The 24,268-nt window shown below is 34.2% G+C and overlaps 1 protein-coding gene across 6 annotated transcripts in view; it reads left to right on the top strand.

Annotated features, from left to right (window-relative positions):
• The window catches only part of LOC106883305 (DNA repair-scaffolding protein), a 29,454-nt gene that overhangs the window by 3,838 nt on the left and 1,348 nt on the right, over positions 1–24,268 (top strand). For 4 of the 6 annotated variants that reach the window (XM_014934264.2, XM_052967060.1, XM_052967061.1 and 1 more), the window contains exons 3-20: positions 321–486; positions 1,256–1,457; positions 2,129–2,215; positions 2,701–2,918; positions 3,737–3,828; positions 4,950–5,157; positions 7,845–8,014; positions 9,803–9,867; positions 10,859–11,103; positions 11,480–11,644; positions 12,322–12,445; positions 13,283–13,420; positions 15,821–15,883; positions 16,490–16,670; positions 20,470–20,649; positions 22,050–22,149; positions 22,959–23,073; positions 24,064–24,114. In XM_014934264.2, the coding sequence (XP_014789750.1) occupies positions 321–486; positions 1,256–1,457; positions 2,129–2,215; positions 2,701–2,918; positions 3,737–3,828; positions 4,950–5,157; positions 7,845–8,014; positions 9,803–9,867; positions 10,859–11,103; positions 11,480–11,644; positions 12,322–12,445; positions 13,283–13,420; positions 15,821–15,883; positions 16,490–16,670; positions 20,470–20,649; positions 22,050–22,149; positions 22,959–23,073; positions 24,064–24,114 (2,570 nt within the window). Of the gene's footprint in view, positions 1–320; positions 487–1,255; positions 1,458–2,128; positions 2,216–2,700; positions 2,919–3,736; positions 3,829–4,949; positions 5,158–7,844; positions 8,015–9,802; positions 9,868–10,858; positions 11,104–11,479; positions 11,645–12,321; positions 12,446–13,282; positions 13,421–15,820; positions 15,884–16,489; positions 16,671–17,191; positions 17,244–20,469; positions 20,650–22,049; positions 22,150–22,958; positions 23,074–24,063; positions 24,115–24,268 lie in introns of those variants that run through there. The other 2 variants (XR_008263917.1, XM_014934266.2) reach the window with 2 other exon arrangements.

Below are 24,268 nucleotides of genomic sequence, written 5' to 3'. Positions count from 1 at the left end.
TTTTTTTATAAGACTACACGGTACCTGCCATTCTGTTTCCTTAAATTATATGCTATAATTTCTACTATTATTTTTCTATACTAATTTAAATCCGTAAGATAATTTGTTATTCACTTAGCACAAGCATGGCAGACTGCTACTATAATATAGAATGTCCTGTCAATGGGCCTATTTTTGTTTTGTCTGAAACTGGTGTTAATTATGTCTGCTATCAAGTTATACACCTGTTTTGAGTAAATATATTTAATTTTTGTGCTCAGTTTAATAAGCTTACTTAATAATGCCATATTTAGTAAAATGAATAAAACATCGTATTTCAGAATTAAATCAAGAGGATATAATATGGAGTTCCAGTGATGAAGAATCAAATTGTGAATTAATACCTTCATCCAAACGTTTAACAAAAACAAAAGAAAAACTGCCAAAATTGACTGGTAAAACATCATCTAACTTCTGCTGGCCCACTAATATTAATGATCAAGCCAAGTAAGAGTACTAATTTATTCATAACTGTCATTCTCTTACTTTTTGTAATTCATTTGTAAAGATAAGCAACAAGGTAAGCTGCCAAAGCATAAGGATGATGGTGGTGGGATTTTTTCCTCTTTCCTGTTCTTTTCTCTCTTGCACCTTAATTGTCAAACCTCACAAGTGCCAGTGGCATGAAAAAAATCACCCAGTACACATAGTAATATGATTGAGCTAGGAAGGGTATCCAGGTGTAGAAAACATGTTAACGCTGATACTGGAGCTTGGCACAGCCCTACAGTTTGCTGGATCTGGTCAAAGCATCCAACCCCTGTCTCCATGGAAACTGGATGCAATATGATGATGATGATATATAATACATAAATGGTAATTTCTGTCTGATCTGTCTATCCGTCTGTCTGTTACCATCTTGCTGCCTACACCAGTGAACCAATCTCGACGAAACTTTGCATACATGTTAAAGTAACATCCAGTTGAATTATAGACATTACATTTTAATTGTTCGCTTTGTGTATTAAATAAAAGATTTTGAAAATTAAAGGTGTCTATTTACATCCTGCATGTCTGTGTATATATATATATATATATAGAGAGAGAGAGAGAGACACACACACACACATATATTTCTTGATTTAAGGTGTGGCTGTGAATTGAGGACATTTTCAAACTCTATCTAACAGGTTGAGCATCCATGCAGAAGCTTTCTCCTTGCTCAAAGTAAACTTTGTCATGTATTTTCAATTGCATTTTGTAATTCTCTTGTTAGTGTCAAACACGAGAAAATCAGAAAAACTGTACAAAGGAACCTGATTTGTAATTTTGGAATAAAGAAAGAAGATTATGAAAGTAGTAAATTGCCCAGTAATGAAATCTCAGTTACCAGTTTAGTAGATCAACAAGAGAAACAGAAAGAAGAAAGCCATATTAAAACTGTGTCAACAACTAATACAAGCAATTTTCAATACCAAGTAATTATGAATATTTGTTTTATTTATATAAGAAGTAAAAAGAAATTGACTTGTCTAAACAGTTGATATTCACTTGTTTCTTTTAACTTCTGACATAAAACAATAGTTAAGTCACTTGCATCCTTTATAAATTTGATTGTTTATTTCAGTATATTGGTGGGGCTGTATCTACCCAAAATATATTAAGACTAAGTTTAACCTAATGTGATTTTAACTCATATCTACTCTATGCCAAGTCACACACATACACATGCACAGATACAGACATTATTTATTCTTGAATTGTTTCTTATGACATTTATTACAAAATGTATAAAATATTAAAGTTCTACCTTTCAAATCAGGTCATTCAATTGATTTACTGAAAATTGTCCAACTTTCTTTTTACAAGTTTGTCAGAACTTGTAATGCTCATTGAACTTTGAAAGCCCTCTTCAAACTGGAAAGGTTGAAGCTTGAATGTCCAACCTCAATATTTGCTGGAAAGATGTGGGTCGATAATATATCAAGCATTTAGCTTCTCTGTTGATAGCAAAGTAAATTTTGCTAAAGCTGGTGATTTTTAACTGGGTGTTTGGGTCAGTAAACTTACCTCTTTTGTGTTCTAGTTTAGTTTTTTATGATATTGCCTTGTTCTTACTCTATATTCTCATTTATATCCATATTTCTAGAGTGGTGTCGCTATTGAAGATTTTCCTTCAGATGAAGAAATCAATTCCATTGAAGAATTATCACCACCTCCTTCTAAAAAGAAAAATGTAAGTTTTTTTAACTAATGTGCTAAATTTTAATTAGAATGGTCAAATTTTATTATTGTCACTTTTATTATCATCGCCACTGATATTACTACCAAGCCATCAACATCATCATCATCATCATCATCATCATCACAACAATCGTTATCATAATCTTTCATTTAATATCCATTTTTCCATTCTGACATGGTTTCTGTGAGTTTGCTGTACAACTTAGTCCCTTTCATTTCATTTCTGAATCATTTCATCTTTCAAGCAGCACAACTTTCACATGCTTGATGCACTACTTCATCTTATGCATAGGTGACTGCTGGTCTTCCATAAATAATCTTGCCTGGACTTGTGCTGTAGAGAGGAATTTCTAGGTGCAATCCCATGGTCATTCATGACTGAAGGGAGTCTTTACTCTTGACCCTTTTTCATAAACATATATGTACTTACATATATAAACATATGCTCATATGCACGCACATATATTTTTTTTTCAGACAACGAATTCTGATATCTCTCCTGAAATTGGAATATCTTCTTGGAGCTCATCTACTCAAAATTCCCAGACTGAGATACGCAAAAAGGCTAGTAATTGGGTTGAAATTATAGAAGTATCTACTCCTATGAAAAATCAAGGAGAGGTTTCTGAACCCACTAAGATTCAACCAGAAATATCAGAGCATAATTCAGCAAAAAAGAAGCGTAAATATATCAGGTTAGTGTTATGCAACTACCTTTTTCTATTATGTGGATACTTTGAGTTAGTTTTCTATGTTGAGTAAATCTTGATTGAGAAAAGACAAATTGATTCACTTAATTTGTTCTGAGCTCTAGATTACTGCACTGAATACAGCAAATAGGATTTAAACCATTAACAAAAGTTATTCTAACTTTTGGTAAATAACATACTTATTTATTTCTCTTCTCAATGTTTATATCCATTTTCTGATACTGTCATATAAATAAAATGGCTTTGATAAATTTGTATATTTGCCTATTGTTGGAGCTGAGTAATTTTTTTAACTGCTAATTTCAGATTGATGAGATGAGATTGAAAATTTTTTTGTGTAAGGTACACTGAAGCAAACAAAATTTTGTGGCCACAGTTGATTTACTGAAACAAATAAAAGATTTAAGATACTGATCTAGAAGTAAACAGTTTACACTGAATCAGTAGGATCTATTTATAACAAGTTGGATTTATTTCAGTCAATTAAGTCTTCATACATGATAGGGAAGTATACAAGTAGCCCTCAAAAACCTTTCTGTGATTAAAGTGGCCTGCAACGTAATTTGAATTGGCCAGGCCTGATGTAAAGAATCTCTTGTTGGCTTGTTAGATGCTTCAGAGCACTGTATCATTGTGAAATTATTAAATGTTAAATGTATATTATTTTGGACTTAGAAAGTATTTACTTTAACAAATGAAATCTACTTCAGTCAGAAATTTCTGAGTAGCTCTTCATTTCTTTATTTTCTTCCATTATTAATCCATTTATAATTTTCTTCCTTTGTGTTACTTTTAAATTTCAGTAATGGTCTTGCAGCTAAATTGTTACGTTTCCAAGCTCGATCAAGAGTAGATTCTAATATTAGGTACTACCAACAGAATAGCAAATTGAGTGGTATTTATTTATTTCACTATGTTTCTCTTTACCTCATGTTAAAAATATTTGTTGGGCTGGGTGAAGTATTTTGCTATATTGATACTGATTTAAAAGCTGCTAAAGAAGGAAATAATGGATATATTTTTAAGAATATGTACTATTTTCTAGTTCACAATTTTCACTGCTTTAGTTTTGTGGTATTTTGCAGTGCTAGAGCAGGCATAATTTTTTAGGTTGCTTTTAGATTCATTGATGTTGGGAAACATTTAATTGGTCTTCCATGAATCTTTTGGATGGCACAAATGGATTTTTTTTCTTTTTGAACAATATAAATGATTAGTTGTTATTGTTTAGCCTCTGTGTCAGTCAGTAGAACAGGCCTAGGATCAAAGTTATCTCAGCCATGGCTATCTATCTTTTTTTCAGTGTATGTAATACAGTAGACAATATCTATTTTACTACAGAAAGCAGATACACCCACTCAAATTTCATTACCCTTAACTGTACAAAGCAGTTTTATGTACCAGTCTGGCTTTTGTTGAGGAATGTCATATTTGAAACTATTTTCTATTGAGATATTGTCGAGTTTATTGAGACAATGTGACTTGTAGAAAATACCAATGCTATATATTTTTGGGAGTGGTGTGTGTGTGTGTGTGTGGGGGGGTTTAGGTATTTAACATTATTACTGGAATAACCTTGAAATTTAATTTTGCTGTTAAAGGGTTAAAATACTTGAGTGTGATTGGAAGGCAATTTGGTTGCTATTTCTAGTAGAATGAGTAACTGTGTAAAGCTACCCTATTGGCTCATTGAATGGTTAATATATGCCATATGCATCAAGTTAGTAGAAAATTGTTATGGTACACTTAGTAAATTTTTGGTATCTATAATATAACTGATAGTCATCATGTGAGTGATTTTTAGAAGGAAGAAATTAACTTTATTTAATCTAAGACATAGTGAAGGAAGCAAAACATGCTTAGTTATAAGTTATTTTTATTTTCCTGTAATAAAAATGTATTTTATATACTTGTCTTTGAAATTTTTTACCTTTTCACACATTTGTTACTTTATGACTATCAACATTATTTGGTTTATTTATTGCAGAAAATATTCTTGTTTCTTCTATTGAATAGGTTGTTCTGAAATGCTAACAGTATCTATAGAGAAAATAACTCACCAGTATGGTATAGTTAATGCCATGTGTGTTCCAGGAACCTATTCTGAGAAAAAAGAGTGGATACCAAACTCAAATAACAGCCATTGCACAGTATTGTTTAGCTATAATAAAGCAAATGATTTGAAACTCTCTGTTGGATCACTTGTCCAAATATATCCACCTTGGTAAGTTATTTTATTTATCTGTTATTTGTATTTGCTTCCTCATTGTCACTGCCTCCTCCTCCTCCTCCCCTTCTCTTTCCCTCCTCTGGTGTTGTTGTGCTAGAAGACTGATCTTTGGATGATGAGCCTCACAAAAGAGGCTTATCATTCAAAGGATCACATTAATTAGCAACATGCAGTGTTAGAGAAAACCCATTTGCTTGTATTACACATGGTGTAATAAATGTTAAAATAATGGTAATGATGGCGGCTGAAAGATATATATCTATATTTGAGCCTGTTGCCCAATATACCCTGTTAAGACTCCATCTTATGTCCCTTGCATTTCTGCCTATTGCTCAATAAATTCCCTGTTAATCCTCCGTCTTCTCTTTGATATCTTCTCATCTCTGCCTTATCTCTTTGTTATTCATCCTCTCCTCACTCACCCTCTTTCTTATCCACTATATCATCACTTTATTTCACCTATTGTGTTCTAATATCCTTTCATCTCACTTACCGCCTGACTGGCCTTCGTGCCGGTGGCACGTAAAAGCACCCACTACACTCTCGGAGTGGTTGGCGTTAGGAAGGGTATCCAGCTGTAGAAACCCTGCCAAATCAGATTGGAGCCTGATGTAGCCACCTGGTTCACCAGTCTTCAGTCAAATCGTCCAACCCATGCTAGCATGGAAAGCGGACGTTAAACGATGATGATGATGATGATTATGATGATCACTAATCTCCCTGTTCAAACTTTGTTTCTCCCATCATGCTATTTGATATCCTCTCATCTTTCTATCTCTAATCTCTGTCACCCATATGGCTACCCCACCCCCATGTACCCTCTTTGCAATCCACTGAATGGTCATTTTGTACTCTCTTATCATACTTTTGCTGTATCACTTCCATTATTCCCTCTTCCACCATCATCTCACACCAATCACTGTTTTCCTCCATTATACTCTTGCTCCCCTTCTCTCTTTTGTTCACTCTCTCAGTCATGTTATCTTGCCAAGTGCAGACATCATAGTGTATTGATGATTCTTTAGCCTTACAGCACACAATACAATCTCAAGAGTTCTCATACCACAATAAAATGCACCCTGCAAAGTGATTAGCAAATGAATGAGGTCTTTTAGTCTGTCCAAAGACATGATTGCCTCTATAGCACTGGTGTTACAATAGAATGCACCTAATACATTCTGAAAAGTAGTTGGGGTTCTGAATAGTATCTTGCTATAGAAACCATTTCAAAAATAGACAGTTTTGGATTAGAAACGATCTTCTGATCCATCTTGAAGAGTGAATAAGATTTGATTCAGATCATGACAAGTCATCCAACCCATGCCAACATGAAAAGTGAAAATAAAATTGATGATGATAATGATTATGATAGAAATTCACCATGGATGTATGAGTTCAACAGGTCTTCTTCAATACTTGTACTCTTTTGTCAGTCATCCTATTTATGAGGCTTAGCATTCTTTCTGCCTTCCTTGGTCTTCCTTTCCACAGGTTCTTTCAACTTGTGTCATTTGACACTTCTTTATCCAACTGTTATTCTTTTTACCTATCATATGATCTTACAAGCCAAGCTGTCTGTTGCAACTAGATATGATAGCTCCTATGTCTAGTTTTTCCTCTCAGCTCATTTGTATTCTGCTATTCATACACACTAGCATTACATATCCAATGGAGCATGCTTGTCTAATTTCTTTCCAGCCTTTACATATTCTTCTCATTCAATTATTTTACCATGCAACATTGCACTTCATACACTAGAATCATACAATCTGCCATTTGCTTAGAAATAATACTTTTGTTGTTAGCAGACTTCATAGCTCCTTGAATTGTTTTCACCCCTTTCTAATGTTAGCTGCCTTGCTTTTGAAGTACTAACCTCCATTACTAATCAAGTGATTTAGGTAACAGAAACTATTACCTACTTCTACTGAGCCTTCTGAGAATTTGAAAGAATTCATTTCTTGGGTATTCTAACTGCTAACCACTCTTGTAAACCTATTGTACATAAAGTCCTTCTTTGTCAGCTTGCTTGTGATTTCACTGCACCTTTTATACACCCATGCTTGCATGTCATTTTTTAATATATTTATTGGGATATGATATCTATAAAAAAACAGTTCTGAGTTATCATTAAGATTTTATCATTGATTCAATCTTATTAATTCTTGCATAACATATAGCCAATTTTTGTAGGAGAGATATATAGTTAATTCAATCAATGTATTACTGATACTTATTTCATCAACTATCAAAAGATGAATGACAGAATTTGAGCTGAAAATATGGAATAGCCTAAGCAAATGGACTGAATCTTTTCCTGTCAACCCACTAGTCAGTTTAGGACATCCATTAAATAAACATTGTTTTTTATTAAGTCTTCTGGAAGATAGTGAATGTATTATAAGTTTGAGATAAAAGTTTTAGAATATTTAAAATATCTGCATAATATTTGTCCTATTATGAGACAATATTGAGAAATACTGAAGCTTTCCATTGTTCTGATTATGTATTTAGATCTACACTGTTTTTCAATCATATTGATCTCCAATTGAAACAGTATAGATGTAAATACTAAAAATGATTTTTTTTTAAGGATGAGGTTAATAGACTGAAAATTTATAAACTCATCAATTCATCTATATTATCTAATTTCTTTTTCTCTTTGGTTTTTATTTTGATAGGCAGGAACTAAGTTTAAGAGCTGACTGCAGCAAAGTTTTGTTGTGTACTAACTACTGCCACAAACTTGAGGTACCACTTGAAAGAACCAGCATAGTTCAAACTGATCCAATCCATGTTGACCAACAACAAGTTCATTGGGCTTTGACTTGGAATTGCCCTTGTTCTTCATGTATGTAACGTGAGATATGTTTCTTTCAATAACTAGTAATAATATATTCCTTTGAAATATTTAGCTATCTTTGCATTTAATGAGGAACTTGAATAAGATAGTTTACTATTCCTTCATTCATTGTTACATGCATTTTCTGTGCTAAACAAGGTTAGACAAATATGTTATTGTGACATTGCTTTTCAGCTGAATGCCCATCTTGACACTAACTGTTACCTGTTTTTTAAGTAAAGAATCTCTCAGTCCACACAGCTTTGCAGGCCCAAAGTGGGCGGACAAGTTACTAACAGGAGAAGTGCTAACAGTAACACTATTTGAATATTGTAACTTTCAAATAAGTGAGTGCAGATGTAAATAAACTAGATACACACATATATGCATATACAAACGCATGCATACATAAACATCTTGAAATGTATTTCTTATTCAAAGAAGGAATCCTTTTGTAGCCAGCAAAGGTAATAGTTTCCTTAGCTACAACGCTTTCAAAGTACCTACCTCTGCCACTAATGTCACCTAGATAAGAAAAGCTATGGACTACTACAGAGCCTTAGAAGCATTTGAGAAAATTTATTTTACTGGTGTCTTATGCTAACTTATTCCTATGCATCTGCTATATATAAGGTCTTCTTCCAGTGTCAACCTACCTGCACCCCTACTACATCTCTTGTGCATCCATAGTTCACACTGGGTGCACAGTATGATATAACATGATTAATTAAAACTAAAGCTGAAGATGGTGGTGGTGATGATGATGATGATGATGACGACGATTCCTAAAATGTTAATGATGATGATGACCTGACAGTGAAATGATGTTAATGATATTGAGAATGTAGATTATCCATTTACATGAGATGTCTAAGATCATCATTTGTATATACTGGGAATTCTATTTAATATCCAATAGCTTTAATTCCTTAACCATCAGAGCATGTAAGCTGTATATGGTTTGCATCTCCAGTCTGGAATCCCTATCTTGCCCAGAAAATCAATTTATTGGAAGCTGTCCAGAGATGTGCAACTAGATGAATACTTTCTTTCAGTCATCATACCTTGAATGCATTGCTTCTCTGCGCATCTAGCAGCAGGCTTAGTAGAAGCCAACAAGCTTATCCACTATCTTTAAAAAAAAATTGGGACACCTTTTTTAATCCAGTATCTCTACCATGCATGGACATGCTTATAAAATCAAATCATAGTGCAGTACCAATGACTTTCAGAAACATTTTTTTCACATTCAGAATTGCTAAAGTATGGAATAAACTTCATGATAAACTACTTCATCAGTTGTCAGTTGTCAGGACACTGCATTCTTCAAAAATTCCATGTCTCTTGAAATTTATCAACACTACTCTTGCTGTATTTATACACTTTTTATGACTCTTTTAATGTTCATGTTTCTATCTTTTGTGGTTTATTCTGTATACTGTGCATGTACTGTTAGCCTTCACTGTTGTCTGCTTTCTGACCCACGTGTAATATATTTTGTAGTGCACCTGAGCACTATACAATAAGCACATTGTTATATCAATATACACTGTTGTAGTTATTGCTGAAATCTATGTATTCAACTATCTATTTATATTTACATAAGAAATATTTTTAAGACATCTTGTCTATGTTGAAATAAAATGAAAATGGTGTTAAACGGAATATACTGCATCTTTTCTATAGTTGATTTACTTGAGTTACTGAAATATTACTTATATTTTCTTCTCTAAAACTCTCTTTGATTAAACTTCCATTGTTACCTATTAAAATATTGTTTCTATTTAATTGTGACAGCTGGTTCTTTGAAACAATGTCCTGCACATGCTTGTCCCAGCCTAACTAAGTGTCCTACACTTTTTGTAAGTAATTAATAATTTTGTTTACACATTATCTGTTGTTCACAGATTTCTTCATTGATTAATTTACACATAGCAAATCAAGCCTATGTAGCTCATCCCTCCACATATTATTGATGTGGGATAGGCTACCGAAATTATTCAGTTTGAAGTTCCTAAGCCAGTAGTTTGTAATATATATGCTTTCCTAGTAGCAGTACATAAGGAAGATGCTGGCAAATATTTCACTTCTTACACTGTTGATATCTTCGTTGAACATCCTTTTATTTGACAGCAGTTATCTATATTAAGTTAGTTGTATTATTTTCAGTTTGAATTGTTTAATGTTTTTTCATACTAGCAATAATCTACAACTGTAAGATTATTGGATACATATACTGATGCCCCTCAATCAACTGGGTCATATTTTTAAAAGCAAACTGAAGAGAAGTTATGTACCTTTTTTCATTGGACAGAGCACATTAAACAGAAGACTTTTTTTATACATAGTCTGAGAATAATACATTTTCATTTTAACTACTCAGCTTTCATACCTGTAAATAATTAAAGTTGATTGTAGATTTTCTTCTAATAATTTACTTGGAGTAAAGTAGCAGTAATGATGGTTTTCAATATTTACCCTAAAACATTGCATTATATAAATCTTTAAACTACATATTTAGTTTTTCTAACATCATATGACTAACTTAATAATTGTTTGATCAACAACATTATTTCTTTAGGAAACACATGTCAAGTGCTTTGACTGAAGCCTTGTTACAAATAATAATAATATTGAAATTTTATACCCTACATTACAATTCTAATCTTAGTGCTATTTTAAACAAGTGAGAAAAAAGGAAGTACAGTCAGTTTCCTTTGATTCATATGCTATTGAAATATTACACTAAACAAAAAAAAAAACATGTCAAAACAAGATAAAAATATATTATGATTTCTGCTGGAATATTCCTCACAATTTCTTACATTTTTTCCTTATATACTTCCATTGCAGGCATCTAATTCTCAACCTCTGTCTACCAAAGAGATACCTACTTCAGAGTCGACTTTAACTACAGTCACAATACCTTCTAAGAGAATACATATTGATAGTAACAATACAATTTTGGATAGCATTCAGGGAAACCCAAATCTTCCTCAATATGGCATGTGTTTTCAGGCAACTATATTACGTGTGTTTTTGTTCAAAAACTATGAAGAATCCTTGGATGATGATAGCCAACAAGAAGTTTTAACATGGTTTGTTGATGGGTTATTCATAAATTGTATAGTTGCTATAAAAAAACAACTTATCTTCAAAACTTCTGTATGAATAATGAATATATATTGCAACCAGGATAAAGTTGGGTTCTTTGAAAAAATATGTAGATTGTTAAACTAATTGAAATATTTTGAGAGGTTTATGACACAGTTTCATGTAACATAAGAAGAAAACTCTGTGGTTACATTTTGAGGAGTATTCAATCAAATTTACATAAATATAAGGAATCAGATATTCTCTTTTATATTGATAAGGATTTGTTAACTGAAACCAAGATGACTAAACTTTATTAAAATAACCTTTTAAATAGCCATCTAATAATTAAAATTAATATTTAAAATTTGATTATTTCAGTTGGTCTGTCTTAGTTGAAGATACCCAAGGCACTGTATCTTTGGTTCACCTACCAAGCAAGAATAGTTTTGATAAAGAAAATCAAATTGTCCCAGATTACTATGCTGTCAACTGTATATGGAATTTTTATGGTATGCGTGTGCTTAGCCGTGCTAACCGACACAGGTTAAGAGAACTATATTAACTCTTTTTCAAATATTTATTTAAATTTATGTCATCATTTTATCAATAATAGAATAATAATTTGTCTTTAAGCCAAAAATCCAATTTTTCTAGTTTAAAGATATATTTTCCTCAAAAGATCAATCCTAAGCATATGACTAAATTCAACTTCCACAGTTTATATAGTTCAGAATCCATTCTTTCTCCACACAACTGTTAATAATAATAATAGTAGTAGTAGTAGTAGTAGTAGTAGTAGTCGGTGGCAGTGGCGCTACTGCCACTGTCAGCGTCATTTAACGTCTTCCATGCTGGTATAGATGGAATGGTTTGACAAGAGCCTGCCAGGTAGAAGCCTGCACCAAATGTATGTGACTGTTTTGGTAGGATTTTTACCTAACATCAACCATCTTGCAGAGTGTAATATTTAGTATAATCTGCTGTAGTTTAAAATGATAAACTGCCTGTTTGAAGCCTTATTACTTTATGCAGTATCATCCACAAGTTCAATGTCCATGCATATGACATAGCTTTAACTTATTATGAGTTATGTGTTCACTTATCTTTGGTATATGTATGAACCAGTTCACTATCTGATAGAAACTATTCATTGGTTATTTCATCATTGATAAATAGATAACTATATATTTAACTAACTACATATATATTTTGTTTTTTAGAGAACCAGATCTTTTTTCAATTATTGATACAACCTGGGTTTGTCCACAGATTCCTACTGAAACAGAAAATGAAATTGTAGTTTGTACAGTAAACCAGGAAACTCAAGTTACATCTGTTGCTAAAGTAAGATATTTTGTTGTTTGTAAATTACCTGCATATATTTTATTTAATGCACATGAACCAGAAAGCACCATTCAACTGATTCACAATGGCAGATACAGGAATTCAAGGAAAAATTACAAAAAAGTGTGTTGGATGAGTGAAATAAAAGCATGCTAGATAGACTATATTACAACAGGCACATGCTGAAAGTAAACCCATTCACCCAGGCTTTGTTCACCAATCTCACTTCCTTTCAGCAAATGTACTGGAGGATAACACCAACTCCACCCTCACCTTCCACTCCAAAAAGTTAGTGAGGGCCAAAGATAAAAGTGTCTGTCTTCACTCCTTTCAGTGACATCCACCATACAATCTCTTTTATGTAGCCACCAGACAAGAAAACTGCTTTCCTTTCCCATGCAAAGGAAGGTTGTGTGGCAATCTTCACAAAGAATTTGGCTAATAGCTGAATCTGTTCTTTGTGTAACAAAAGTTATTCAATAAAACTTCATGAGTGCACAATCCTCTGGCATTGAATGAGTACATGCAGAACAGTTTTGTCACTCTCCATTCATCATGCAAAGACTACCGTTTACTTAAGCCCTTAGTAATAGTAATTTTATAAGCAATGTCGCTGTGGAGACTTAAAGAGAGTTTTCAGTCAAAGTAATGGAATCCTGAATACAGGATTGAAGCTAGTTTGACTGATCCAATATTTTTGTGTCTAGAAGATATTGTATCCAAAGACAAGATGTTTGCATCTATCTACAAATGCACATGAATGCACGTATGGGTACACACACAAACACACACTATTGTCAAAGTGTCATATCAATGTATTTAAACTGTCATCTTCAGAACACTCCAGGATTTTGCTATGAAATTGGCCCACAGGATACTTCATTTACAAAGTCTGGCTACTTACCTGCTCCAGTCACAATACCTTGGACCATGTCAAAACTTGATTTAGTTACACTGAAAGATTTCCAACAAAAGGTTTGTCATCCACTTTTATAAAAATTAATTTTATTAGTATATAATTCATTTTTATAAACTAATAGAAAAATTACCCTCTAAGCAGTTTTCTGATAGTCGTTATACATTACACAGACACACATATTTGTCTATGTGTATATACATGGTCTGATCAATAAGTATCCAGACTTGCCATTGTAATGAAGCTAAAGCATGCAGAGTGAAGCCGCTTGACATAGATTAGCCTTGTACTCTGCTGTGCATGTGCACTAAGTTTTAACATTCTAGTTCACTTCTGCTGTTTACTGCAGTACTCGGAAGGAAGGTGTGTAGTATGTGATCGTCACATTGACTATGATAAAGTTGAGCAGAGAATCTGCATCGAATTTTGCCAAAAGCTTGGCGATATCTGCTCAGAGGCCTATGCAAACTTTGAAAAAGTTTTCATTACTCTCAACCCACTCAAAGAGATTTTGTGCAACTGAAACCTGGGTGTCTTTTTGGTCAGCTGAAAGCAGTTTTGGCAGACATGCATTTCGTACCCAAATCTGATAAAGGACTGACCTGAATTGTAACTAATCTGCACATCCTGTGATAAATTACGGATGGTGATTCTATGATTTCCCCTCACAATTGCACACACATCTGTGATGTTTTTCTCAGTTCTGCTGGTTGTGAGTCTCCCAGAATGTTCGTCAATATCAACATTTTTTCGGCCATCTTGGAAACGTCTGAACCACTTGTACACTTGTGTGCAGCTCATACACTTTCTGCAACTTTGTGTAGGCCTCTGAGCAGGTATTGCCATGACAACTTTCTCTGTCATGGTCAATGTGACGATCACACGCTACGTACCTTCCTTCCAAGCACTGCTGTAAACAGCAGAAATGAGCTAGAACGTTAAAACTGTGTACTTGCACAGCAGAGTTCAAGGTCAACTTTTGCCAAGCAAGTTCACTCTGTGCTTTAGCTTTGTTACTATGGCAACAGTTTGGATACTTATTGATCAGACCTTGTATATATGTTTATATGTATGCGTGTATATATGTATGTATGTAATGTATATATGTAATGTATATATGTATAGCTCCATAAAGAAGTGCCTATCTCTCAAAGTGGATGGAACACATAGAAGTGGGAGACCCATGAAGACATGTGATGAAGTACTGAAGAATGACCTCAAGGCACTGAAACCTTTCTGGCAAGATGACACCTTGCTATACTCAAGAAGACCCGTACCCCACAGTAGAAGGGTTAGGAGCAATCCTTCTGGTTTTGTAAAGCACTCCTGGCAGTGTCATGTAAAAGTGCTTGTGTGGTGCCACGTAATAGCACCTGTGCGGCAACATGTGAAAGCGCCCGTGAAGTGTCACGTAAAAGCATCCAGCACACTCTGTAAAGTGGTTGGTGTTAGAGAGGGCATCCATACGAAATCAGGCTTGAGTCTGGTGCAACCACTCCCAGCTTGCCAGCTCTGGTCACACCGTCCAACCCATGCCAGCATGGACAGGCACGTAAAATACACCATTTCGAGCGTGGCTGTTGCCAGTACTGCCTGACTGGCCTTTGTGCCAGTGGCATGTAAAAGCACCCACTACACTCTCGGAGTGGTTGGCATTAGGAAGGGCATCCAGCTGTAGAAACTCTGCCAAATCAGATTGGAGCCTGGTGTAGCCACCTGGTTCACCAGTCCTCAGTCAAATCGTCCAACCCATGCTAGCAGGGAAAGCGGACGTTAAATGAAGATGATGATGATGATGATGGCTCTCCGGCTTACCAGTTACAGTCAAACCATCTAACCTATGCCAGCATGGAAAGCAGATGTTAAATGAGATGATGATGATGATATATATGCAGGCATTATAAGAAGTTTGTTTCCCAACTATATGGTATTGGATTCAGTTTCTTATATCTAATACCTAATTGTTTTTTTCTGATTTATTTTTTAGTTAAAAAAATTATGAAAATGTGTATTATAATTTCCCTTTCAGTACTTAAAATTTATGTTGTTTGCTTAACTGAGATGCTAACGCACCCAATTATTCTTATATTTAAGTTTAGTTTCTGAAAACTTTTTTTGAAACATGTTAATTACTGTTGGTAGAATAAGTACTGTATTTATAACATAACAAAAGGTGACTTAGAAATTTGAATTCTAAACATTTTAGATCATTGATTTGGCTTTTATCCGGACTCACCACCTGCTATTACACTAATTGTTCATTGCTTACCATTTCTGTTCTATAATCAGTCAACCATCATATGTTTTTCCTTTAGCTAATATACTTATTGTTTCCTGTGTCTAAAAAAAAAACACCTATTGTGTATTAATGGTATTTGTTTTTGATATTTTGAATCAGTTATTTTGATGTATTTTTAATGTAATTTTTCCTTTATTAACTAAGGATTTTATTATTTCAGGTTAATGAATATGTTGGTCAAAGACTGACTTTTATAGGAAAATTGGTTTATAATTGGTCAAAGGTTAGACATCCAATTACTCACACACACACAGCTTTTTGTCTCTCTACCTCTGCTGATTTTTCATTTTTATTATCATTTGTCTCTTCTTAAACATTTATCTTTACTTCATTCTCATTCTTTTCAAATGAATATTCCTCTAAATTCATTTTAACATTGTGCATCTACCATAGTCTATCATTATCAATGCTGTTATAAAAGCTTTACACTATTGGTAAAACAATTGGTTTCACATGGGCCCAAATTATGTTCCTATCGAACTTAATACACCTTTAAAACCAGATTAAAATTGGTATTTAAAATACTGTCTTCATTACATTATATATGTACTTATATAAAAAAAAAATAATTTCAAAGTTAATTTTAGTCATTAAAGTCTAAATAAGTAATTACTTAGTTCTAAAAATTTATAATCTTATTAACTTTATCTTTAGGGATGAAGTATTTTCAATATTTACATCTGCACAACATTTCAATCAATTTAATTTCTGTTCATCATCAGTTCTTTCAAAACCCAGAAATGTAATGAAAATATAAACTATAACAAACCTTTTATCTGTTTTTTTCTGATGCAAATAGTACAAATTTGTACATGCCTGTATTTTACAGTGTGAGGCCGATCAGAATAGTTGTTCCATTGATAGCAGTGGAATACTGTATGTTACTGATTCAAGTATAAGCAGTGATGTGCCAGGTTTCAACTATATTACTATTCATTATCGAAAGTCTTTCATATTACCTAGTCAGCTATCTACTGTGGTACTTATCAAGGATGTACTAATTCAACAAAGTAAGTAAGAAATCATCCTTATTTATTTAGTTTATTTAATTAAATGAACTGAAATAATATTTCACTTGCAGGACCCGTGAATATTTCATGGAATTAATGGTAAACTTATTGGGTTATTTCTGAAAACTTTATCCAAAAATCCTGAAAGCATAACATGTATTGTGTCTGTATCAAAAGATAGTCATTCATCTGCTAATCATTGAAAAGTGAAGGAAATTGAAATATGATGGTTACTTAATGCACTTTATATATACACTTTATATACTTTATACACAAGTTTATAGATTTAATACACAACACTCTCCCTCTTTGCTTTACCCTCTCTTTCTCTCTCTTTTTTCTTTCACTCTTTGTCTTTCCCTTAACTAATCACATGAAAGCATTACAGATGGGCTAAGTAACAGAGGAAAAAAACTTAGTTAAAAAAAAAGAAAATATACACATTTTATTCACCTGATTAATCCAAAATTGAGTGTGAAATCTATTAGTCTTGTATTGATTCATTTTTTTACTATAAACAGAAATTAGGAATCAGTGATGCCAATTGTATGGAAGTTATATTGAAAGATGCAAGTGAGGATGAATTCCTTTTCTCTTTTTCTTTTATATATTTCTCATGTGATATGACCAATAGAGAAACAGTTAAGAAATCATTGATTGATAAGCATAAAAATCACAATTGTATAATTACAGAAATGCTTTTGCAAAATTTTCAGCAGTTCCTTATGAGCTGTTTATTATCCAAGCTAAAAACAAAATCATTCAAATACTTGTTTCATTTCATATTACCAAATAGTATGGGTTTTCTTTTAGGAACCAGTCAGGGAGCACTGGCGACAGCCATGTTCGGATGGTGCTTTTAACGTGTCACCGGCATGGGAGCCAATCAGAGGGCACTGGCATCGGCCACATTCAGATGGTGCTTTTTACATGCCACCAGCATGGGAGTCAGTCAGGGGTACTGGCATCAACCATGTTTGGATGATACATTTTACATGCCACTGGAATGGGAGCCAGTTAGGGGGCACTGGCCACAGGTACAATTTTGGTTTTACTTGACTCAACAGGTCTTTTCAAGCATATCATATCACCCGACACATCAAAGGTACTTTTTAATGGGCCGGACATGCACCATGGCATTGGCCATGGCTGCGATCTCACTTTAGTTGCCGGTTCTTCTCAATCACAGCATATCCCCAAGGGTCTTGGTCTCCTGTCATTACCTCTGTGATGCTCAATGTTCAAATGTCATGCTTCACCACCTTATCCCATGTTTTCCTGGGTCTCCCTCTTCCACAGGTTTCTTCCACAGTTAGGGAGTGGCACTTCCTCACACAGCTATCCTCATCCATACCAGTGCAGTCATCTCTCTTGCACACTACATTTGATGCTTCTTAGGGTGCTCACACTCTGTCGTGTATGCACACTGACATTACACATCCAGCAGATCATACTAGCTTCATTTTTTTCAAGCCTATGCATGTCCTCAGCAGTCATGGCCCATGTTTCACTGCCATGTAGCATGGCAGTTCACACACATGCATCATACAGTCTACCTTCCATCCTGAACGAGAAGCCCTTAGTTGCCATCAGAAGTAGGAGCTCCCTGAACTTTGCCTGGGCTATTCTTATTCTAGCCGCTACACTCTCAGAGCAACCATCCCCACTATAGACTTGGTTGCCTAGGTTGCGGAAGCTATCAACTATTTCTAGTTTTTCCTCTTGGCATGTGATGGAATCTGCATTCTATACATCTTTAATGTTTATTGCCCCTGTGCATCTGCCACAAAGAAAAACTATCTTCCCAGTTAACCTTCCTTTGATATTGCTGCACCTTTTATGTGGTCATAGCTTACACTAGGTACATCGTATGGAGTTTCTACCCACACCTTTTCTACAGATCAAGTAGGGGTTTGTGATTTGTCAGCCTTCCTACTTACTAAGACTTTGGTTTTTGCTAGGTTAACCCTAAGGCCCTTTGATTTTAAACCTTGCTTCCACACTCTAAACTTTGTTTCTAGTTTTAGCAGCAACTCGGCTATTAGAGCAAGGTCATCAGCATAGAGGAACTCCCAGGGGCAGCTTGTCTTGAATTCCTCTGTTATTGCCTAGAGGACAATGATGAATAAGAGAAGGCTGAGGACTAATCCTTGATGAACCCCTACTTCTACCTGGAATTCTTCACTATACTTATTGCCAACTCTCACCTTACTGACAGCGTCCCTGTACAGGGTTTGTACAGCTCTTACCAACTGCTCATCTATCCCCAGTTTCCAGATAAGGGACTCAGGGACTCTGTCAAAGACTTTCTCCAAGTCAACAAAAGCCAAGTACAGAGGTTTATCTTTGGCTAGATATTTCTCTTGCAGTTGCCTTACCAAAAATATAGCATCAATTGTGCTTCTGCCTGGCACAAAACCAAACTGCATCTCATCTAGGCTAACTCTCTCCCTAATGAGTTGGGCTATGACCTTCTCTGTAACTTTCATCACCTGATCCAATAATTTGATACTCCTATAGTTATTTCTATCTAAAACATCACCTTTACCTTTGTAGCAGTTGACTATGATGCTGCTACACCAGTCATTGGGTATGACTCCTTCATGAACTACCTGGTTTACGATGCAGGTGACAAGACCATAACCCACACCGCCAGCTATTTTAAGCATCTCAGCGGTGATTCCTGATGGGCCAGGGGCTTTCCTTGTCTTCATATCCTTAATTGCTTTATCTACTAGGGTACTGTAGATTCGGGTAGTTGGCCCCCTCAATTGAGTCAACCTTCAGCAGACGTTCCTCCTCTCATTCATTTTCCACATACAGAAGTCTTTCATAATGGCATCTCCAAGCCTCTTTCTTTGCAGAATCATTAAACGCAAGGGCACCATCATCCATGCAGACACATTTCTCTCCTATGAAATCACGGTTTTTTTCACACACTGTCTTGCAATCCGAAATACTTCAATTCTTCAGTCCTCATTTCGCTGAACATTGGGCTAAAGGGCTAAATTATTAATTTGAAATTGATCATTTAGGAATACTCTTGAACTGGCCAGGAAAAAGAATTATCTCCAATGGAAAGACTTCTTTTTTTCAGACTTTACAACTTTTTATTTAAGCAAAGAGCTTAATCTGATTTGGATAGTACTGTATAAGGATGTTTCTTTAAAATGTTAATCTCTCATCTATTCAGCGAGAGAAATACTTCTTTTTTTGACTGATAGCTGAAAGTTAAAATTCTGCCATATTAGGTACATATTCTGCTTATTTTAGAAACGAGCAGAATAACACATTTTATGTAGTAGAATTTCAACTTTTTACTTTAAACCAGCTTGCATCAAACTTAACCATTCTACCATACAGTATAATATAATACAGAAGCCGATTGTTCAAGAAGACAGCTAGTTTGCTGAATTAACTCAAGCATATTATTGGTATTTATTTTAATCCTGGAGATATGAAAGGAAAAGTTGATGTGAGCAAGATTTCAAATGTAGTATGAATGGAGAATTACTGTAAAACACTTTTTCTGATTCGCTGTTATTTTGGTCGTATTCACCATTTTTGTGATCAAACTTTTATTATTGGTGTCATTTAATGGTACATGGCTAACTTTTGTAAGGGAGTGGTATAGTTAATAGAATCAACCAGGTATTATGTAAGAGTTATGATAGAGAAGTCAATTCTAGCATGATTTGAACTCAGAAAGCGATGGAAAGCATTTAATTTGACACACTCGTTTCTCCCAATTCTCTAATCTAAATTATAATATATTGTAAGTGATAAAGTTTATTTTCAGAAAATTTTGCAATAGTAGACAGATTCAGTCGAATATGGACTTGGCCTTTGCCTGATCATGTGACCCAACAACTCAGTACAAATGTTAACATTGATATTGCTGACAAATATCAGAGCATAAAATTGTCACTTCCAAATTTAAAGATTGATTCAAATGTTTACAATTTGGTCAAAGTTCAAGGTAAGTTTTTCTTGCATTGTATAGCTTGCATATTTTTAGATATTTGTTTATTCATTTAATACTTATGTATTTTAGGAAAATCAAAAAAAGCTTTTAAATGCTAAAACAAAACAGGGTTTTGACATACTTGAAAAAATTCAGTGAAAAAGAAAATAGACACATACATGCTTATTTAGCTGGTACGTGTGTGTGTGTGTGTGTGTGTTTTTGTAGGTTTCTATATATGGAAAATAGCTTTTCTTTTAAACATATGTTTAAAACATGCTCTAGCTTTGTCTTTTCTCTTAATTTTTTTTTCCTATTTCTTTATGAGTTCCTTCCAGTTTGTTTCAAACAATGAGGTTGCAAGATCTAAACGGTGTAGAAATGTTGATTGCTCTAAGAACTTTATAGTTCCAAGCAATGTGTAAGGAATCAAGAAAGAAATATGAAAAAAAAATTATATATCTAGAGTACTGAACACCTCAATCCTTCATGTGTAGCCACTGCTATAACTGGGACATGTAAAGACATGCTCACAGAAAGGACACCCTTCCAAAAGGGAGACTACAAAAGTGAATAGCAAGCAGTGAAGTTTCCTGCTAGTGTCTATCATCAATATGATCTTCACTTGGTGTTGAACCACTATTTTTCTTCTTCAGTCATGCACTGATCATGATGTAGATGGACATATATTGATACACATATATTTACTAATACAGGCTTATATACACTATTTAGCATGAAATGTAGTCATAAGAAGTAATAATATTTATTCATTATACATATATCATTTAATATCCACTTTTCCATCCTTGCATGGCTCTCACAGAATTTGTTGAGGTAGATTTTCTATGACTGGATACCATTCCTGTCACTAATACTCACTTGTTTTCAAGCAAGGTAATATTGCTCCATAGCCAGACATATTTTTCATGGAAAACAGGAAACAAACAACCTCATTTGTATGATGGTGATGGTTGTTTACAATCATCACAGGATGTCAAAACAAGGATACACAAATACCCCACCCCCAAATACATACACACACACACACACACATTTTACTGACTTCTTTCACTTTCCATCTACTAAATCCACTCATAAGACTTTGGTCATCCCAGGGCTGTAGTAAACACTTGCCCAAAGTGCCAAGCAGTGTGACTGAACCTGAGATGATATGGTTGGGAAGTGGGCTTCTTATCCATAGAGCCATACTTGCACCTATACACACACATGCATGCACGCACATGCTCTGATGTGGGATTCTCTTTCACTTTATAAAAACACAAGATATAGTGTGTTGAATTTATTTGTTGTAGAATGCTTTAAAATTTTCTATCAATGTATTAAGGATATGTATGCATTGCATTCTGTATATAATTGCAAAGTGAAATGTAACACTGCTATTGCAACAACAGGCGTGATATACAGTATAGACCAAGATAAAGCAGTTATTTGGCAAACCTGCCCAAAATGTGATAAAGAAGAATTGGCTCTCAAGAAAAATAATGAAGAAAGGTGATTGATTTTCTTTTCACTTATTATAATGTTATGTCATTATGTGTCTGTGCACTGGTAGTGAGCTGGCAAAATTGTTAGCACACTGGACAAAATGCTTAGCAGCATTTCATTCCTCTTCATGTTCTGATTTCAAATTCCATTGTGGTCAACTTTGCCTTTCAGCCTTTTGGGGTTGATAAAATAAGTAACAGTTGAGCTCTGGGGGCAATGCAATCAATTTGCCCTCTCTCTCAAAATCTCAGGCCTTGTACCTATAGTAGAAAGGATTGTGTGTGTGTGTGTGTGTGTGTGTGTGTGTGTGTTTAAAACCATAATGGTATCTTTTAGGCAGCTGATGATGAAAGTATATGCTTGATGTGCTTGTTGTTTGTAAATCTTTTATATCTTGTGTTCTCATTGTTCTAAGTTGTCCTCATGCTCATAGGGTTGGGCAAGGGAGTGCTGAAAAGTTCTTGGCTTTAAGGGTATCACGAAAGACCTAGTTGGAGGCCCAACCTTCCAAGTTTTTTTACAGGGCTTAGAAAAACTGAACAACTGCTGCAATAAGTATGTCATTCTGAGAGGGGAATATGTTGAATATAATCATAATTAACTGATCCTCCTGTATCTTCTTTTACCCAAAGCCAGGAACTTTTCAGCACCCCCTCATACATAAAAGGTGATTGTCAATTCTATTTTTTAGTGTAACCACTTTCTCAAACACAACATCAAATGAAACAATATAACTACAAATTTAAATGTTTTTTAGTTTGGGGTTTTATTTGTTAAATAAATAAATTGCAACTGACTTTTTGTTCTACTTGCAGCTGGCTCTTTTGCTTTGTTTGCAATTGCCGAGTGGATGATACTGTAACACATATAACAATGGAGGTAATAATTCGGTGTCTGGCTTTACCTGGAAACTATCAAGTAACAGTCAATGTAGGTGTTAGCACTTCTGTGTTCCATTTCATGGTACTAAACATTTCAACATCATCATCATCACCAGCACCACTACCACTGCCACCACTATTATTTTTACACCCACTTTTCCAAACTTATTTTCTGTTACTGCTTTCTTAGATGGTTTAGGGATCACACCTCACTCATACTTACATTTTGGACATGGTTTCTATGACTGGATGCCCTTCCTGTCATCAATTACTTTGCAACTAGCACTACAATAAAATGCATCCAATATACTTTACAGAGTATATTAGGTGCATTTTATTGTAGCACTTGCACTAGAAAGGTTGTCTAATCCCAATCATGACTCAAGAGTCCTCTATGCATTACATTGTCTCTGTTCATTCCTTCGTTCAATAGAACCAGAGAGATTACCTCATGTTCCTGAAAAGGTGTAAAGAGAGTCTGCTTTTCTCTTCATTGTATCCTATTGATCATTATTTATAGTGATAAAACATGAATGTAAATATTATTTCTTTAATTTCAAACATAGTGCTTCAAATCAGGTATGTACAAGATCCTGAACCAAAATAGACTATTTCCTTAATGTTATAGTTGTTTAGCTGCAGATCATCCCTGATTGAACAGATTTATGATCAAAGATATTGCACTCAGGGCTATCCTATCTTTTACAGTATGTTTAGGACTACATTATCTAATATGTCCTTTCACTTCCTAATACAGTTAAGTGTTATTTGAGGGAAGTTTGGCTACTATTTATAGCAAGTTGAGCATTTTTTTTTTCAGATACAGTGTACGAAGCACTTTATAATCCAATGTGTTTTCCTTTTTTCTTTAAGATGGTAGGGTATAATTTGAGGTAGATATGACTGCAATTTCTCATGGTTTTGTTTCCATCTAACTGTTTCTCAAATTTTTTTCCTTCATAAAATGAAATCTCTTTTGAATGTAACTCCAGCTGTTAGTAAAGATTAAAATTTCTGTTATTTTACCTATTACTTTTAGCTCCAACAAAAAACTATTGAAGGTTTATTACCAGGAAATAATTCTGGTGATGTAAGTAATATATTCCACTTATTTACCATTAATAATTATTCCATTGTTTTGAAATAGTGATGTTATCAAATTAAAGTAATTATATACAGTTGGCACAAAGTGAAAGCTAACTAATAAATAAGTCAACTTGCAATTAAACCTATATAACTGAGAG

This window comes from Octopus bimaculoides, chromosome 1 (assembly GCF_001194135.2).
Source record: "Octopus bimaculoides isolate UCB-OBI-ISO-001 chromosome 1, ASM119413v2, whole genome shotgun sequence".
NCBI classification, from domain to species: Eukaryota; Metazoa; Mollusca; class Cephalopoda; order Octopoda; family Octopodidae; genus Octopus; species Octopus bimaculoides.
Note: the sequence above shows the minus strand (reverse complement) of the source record. Positions and strands in the feature narration are given on the sequence as shown.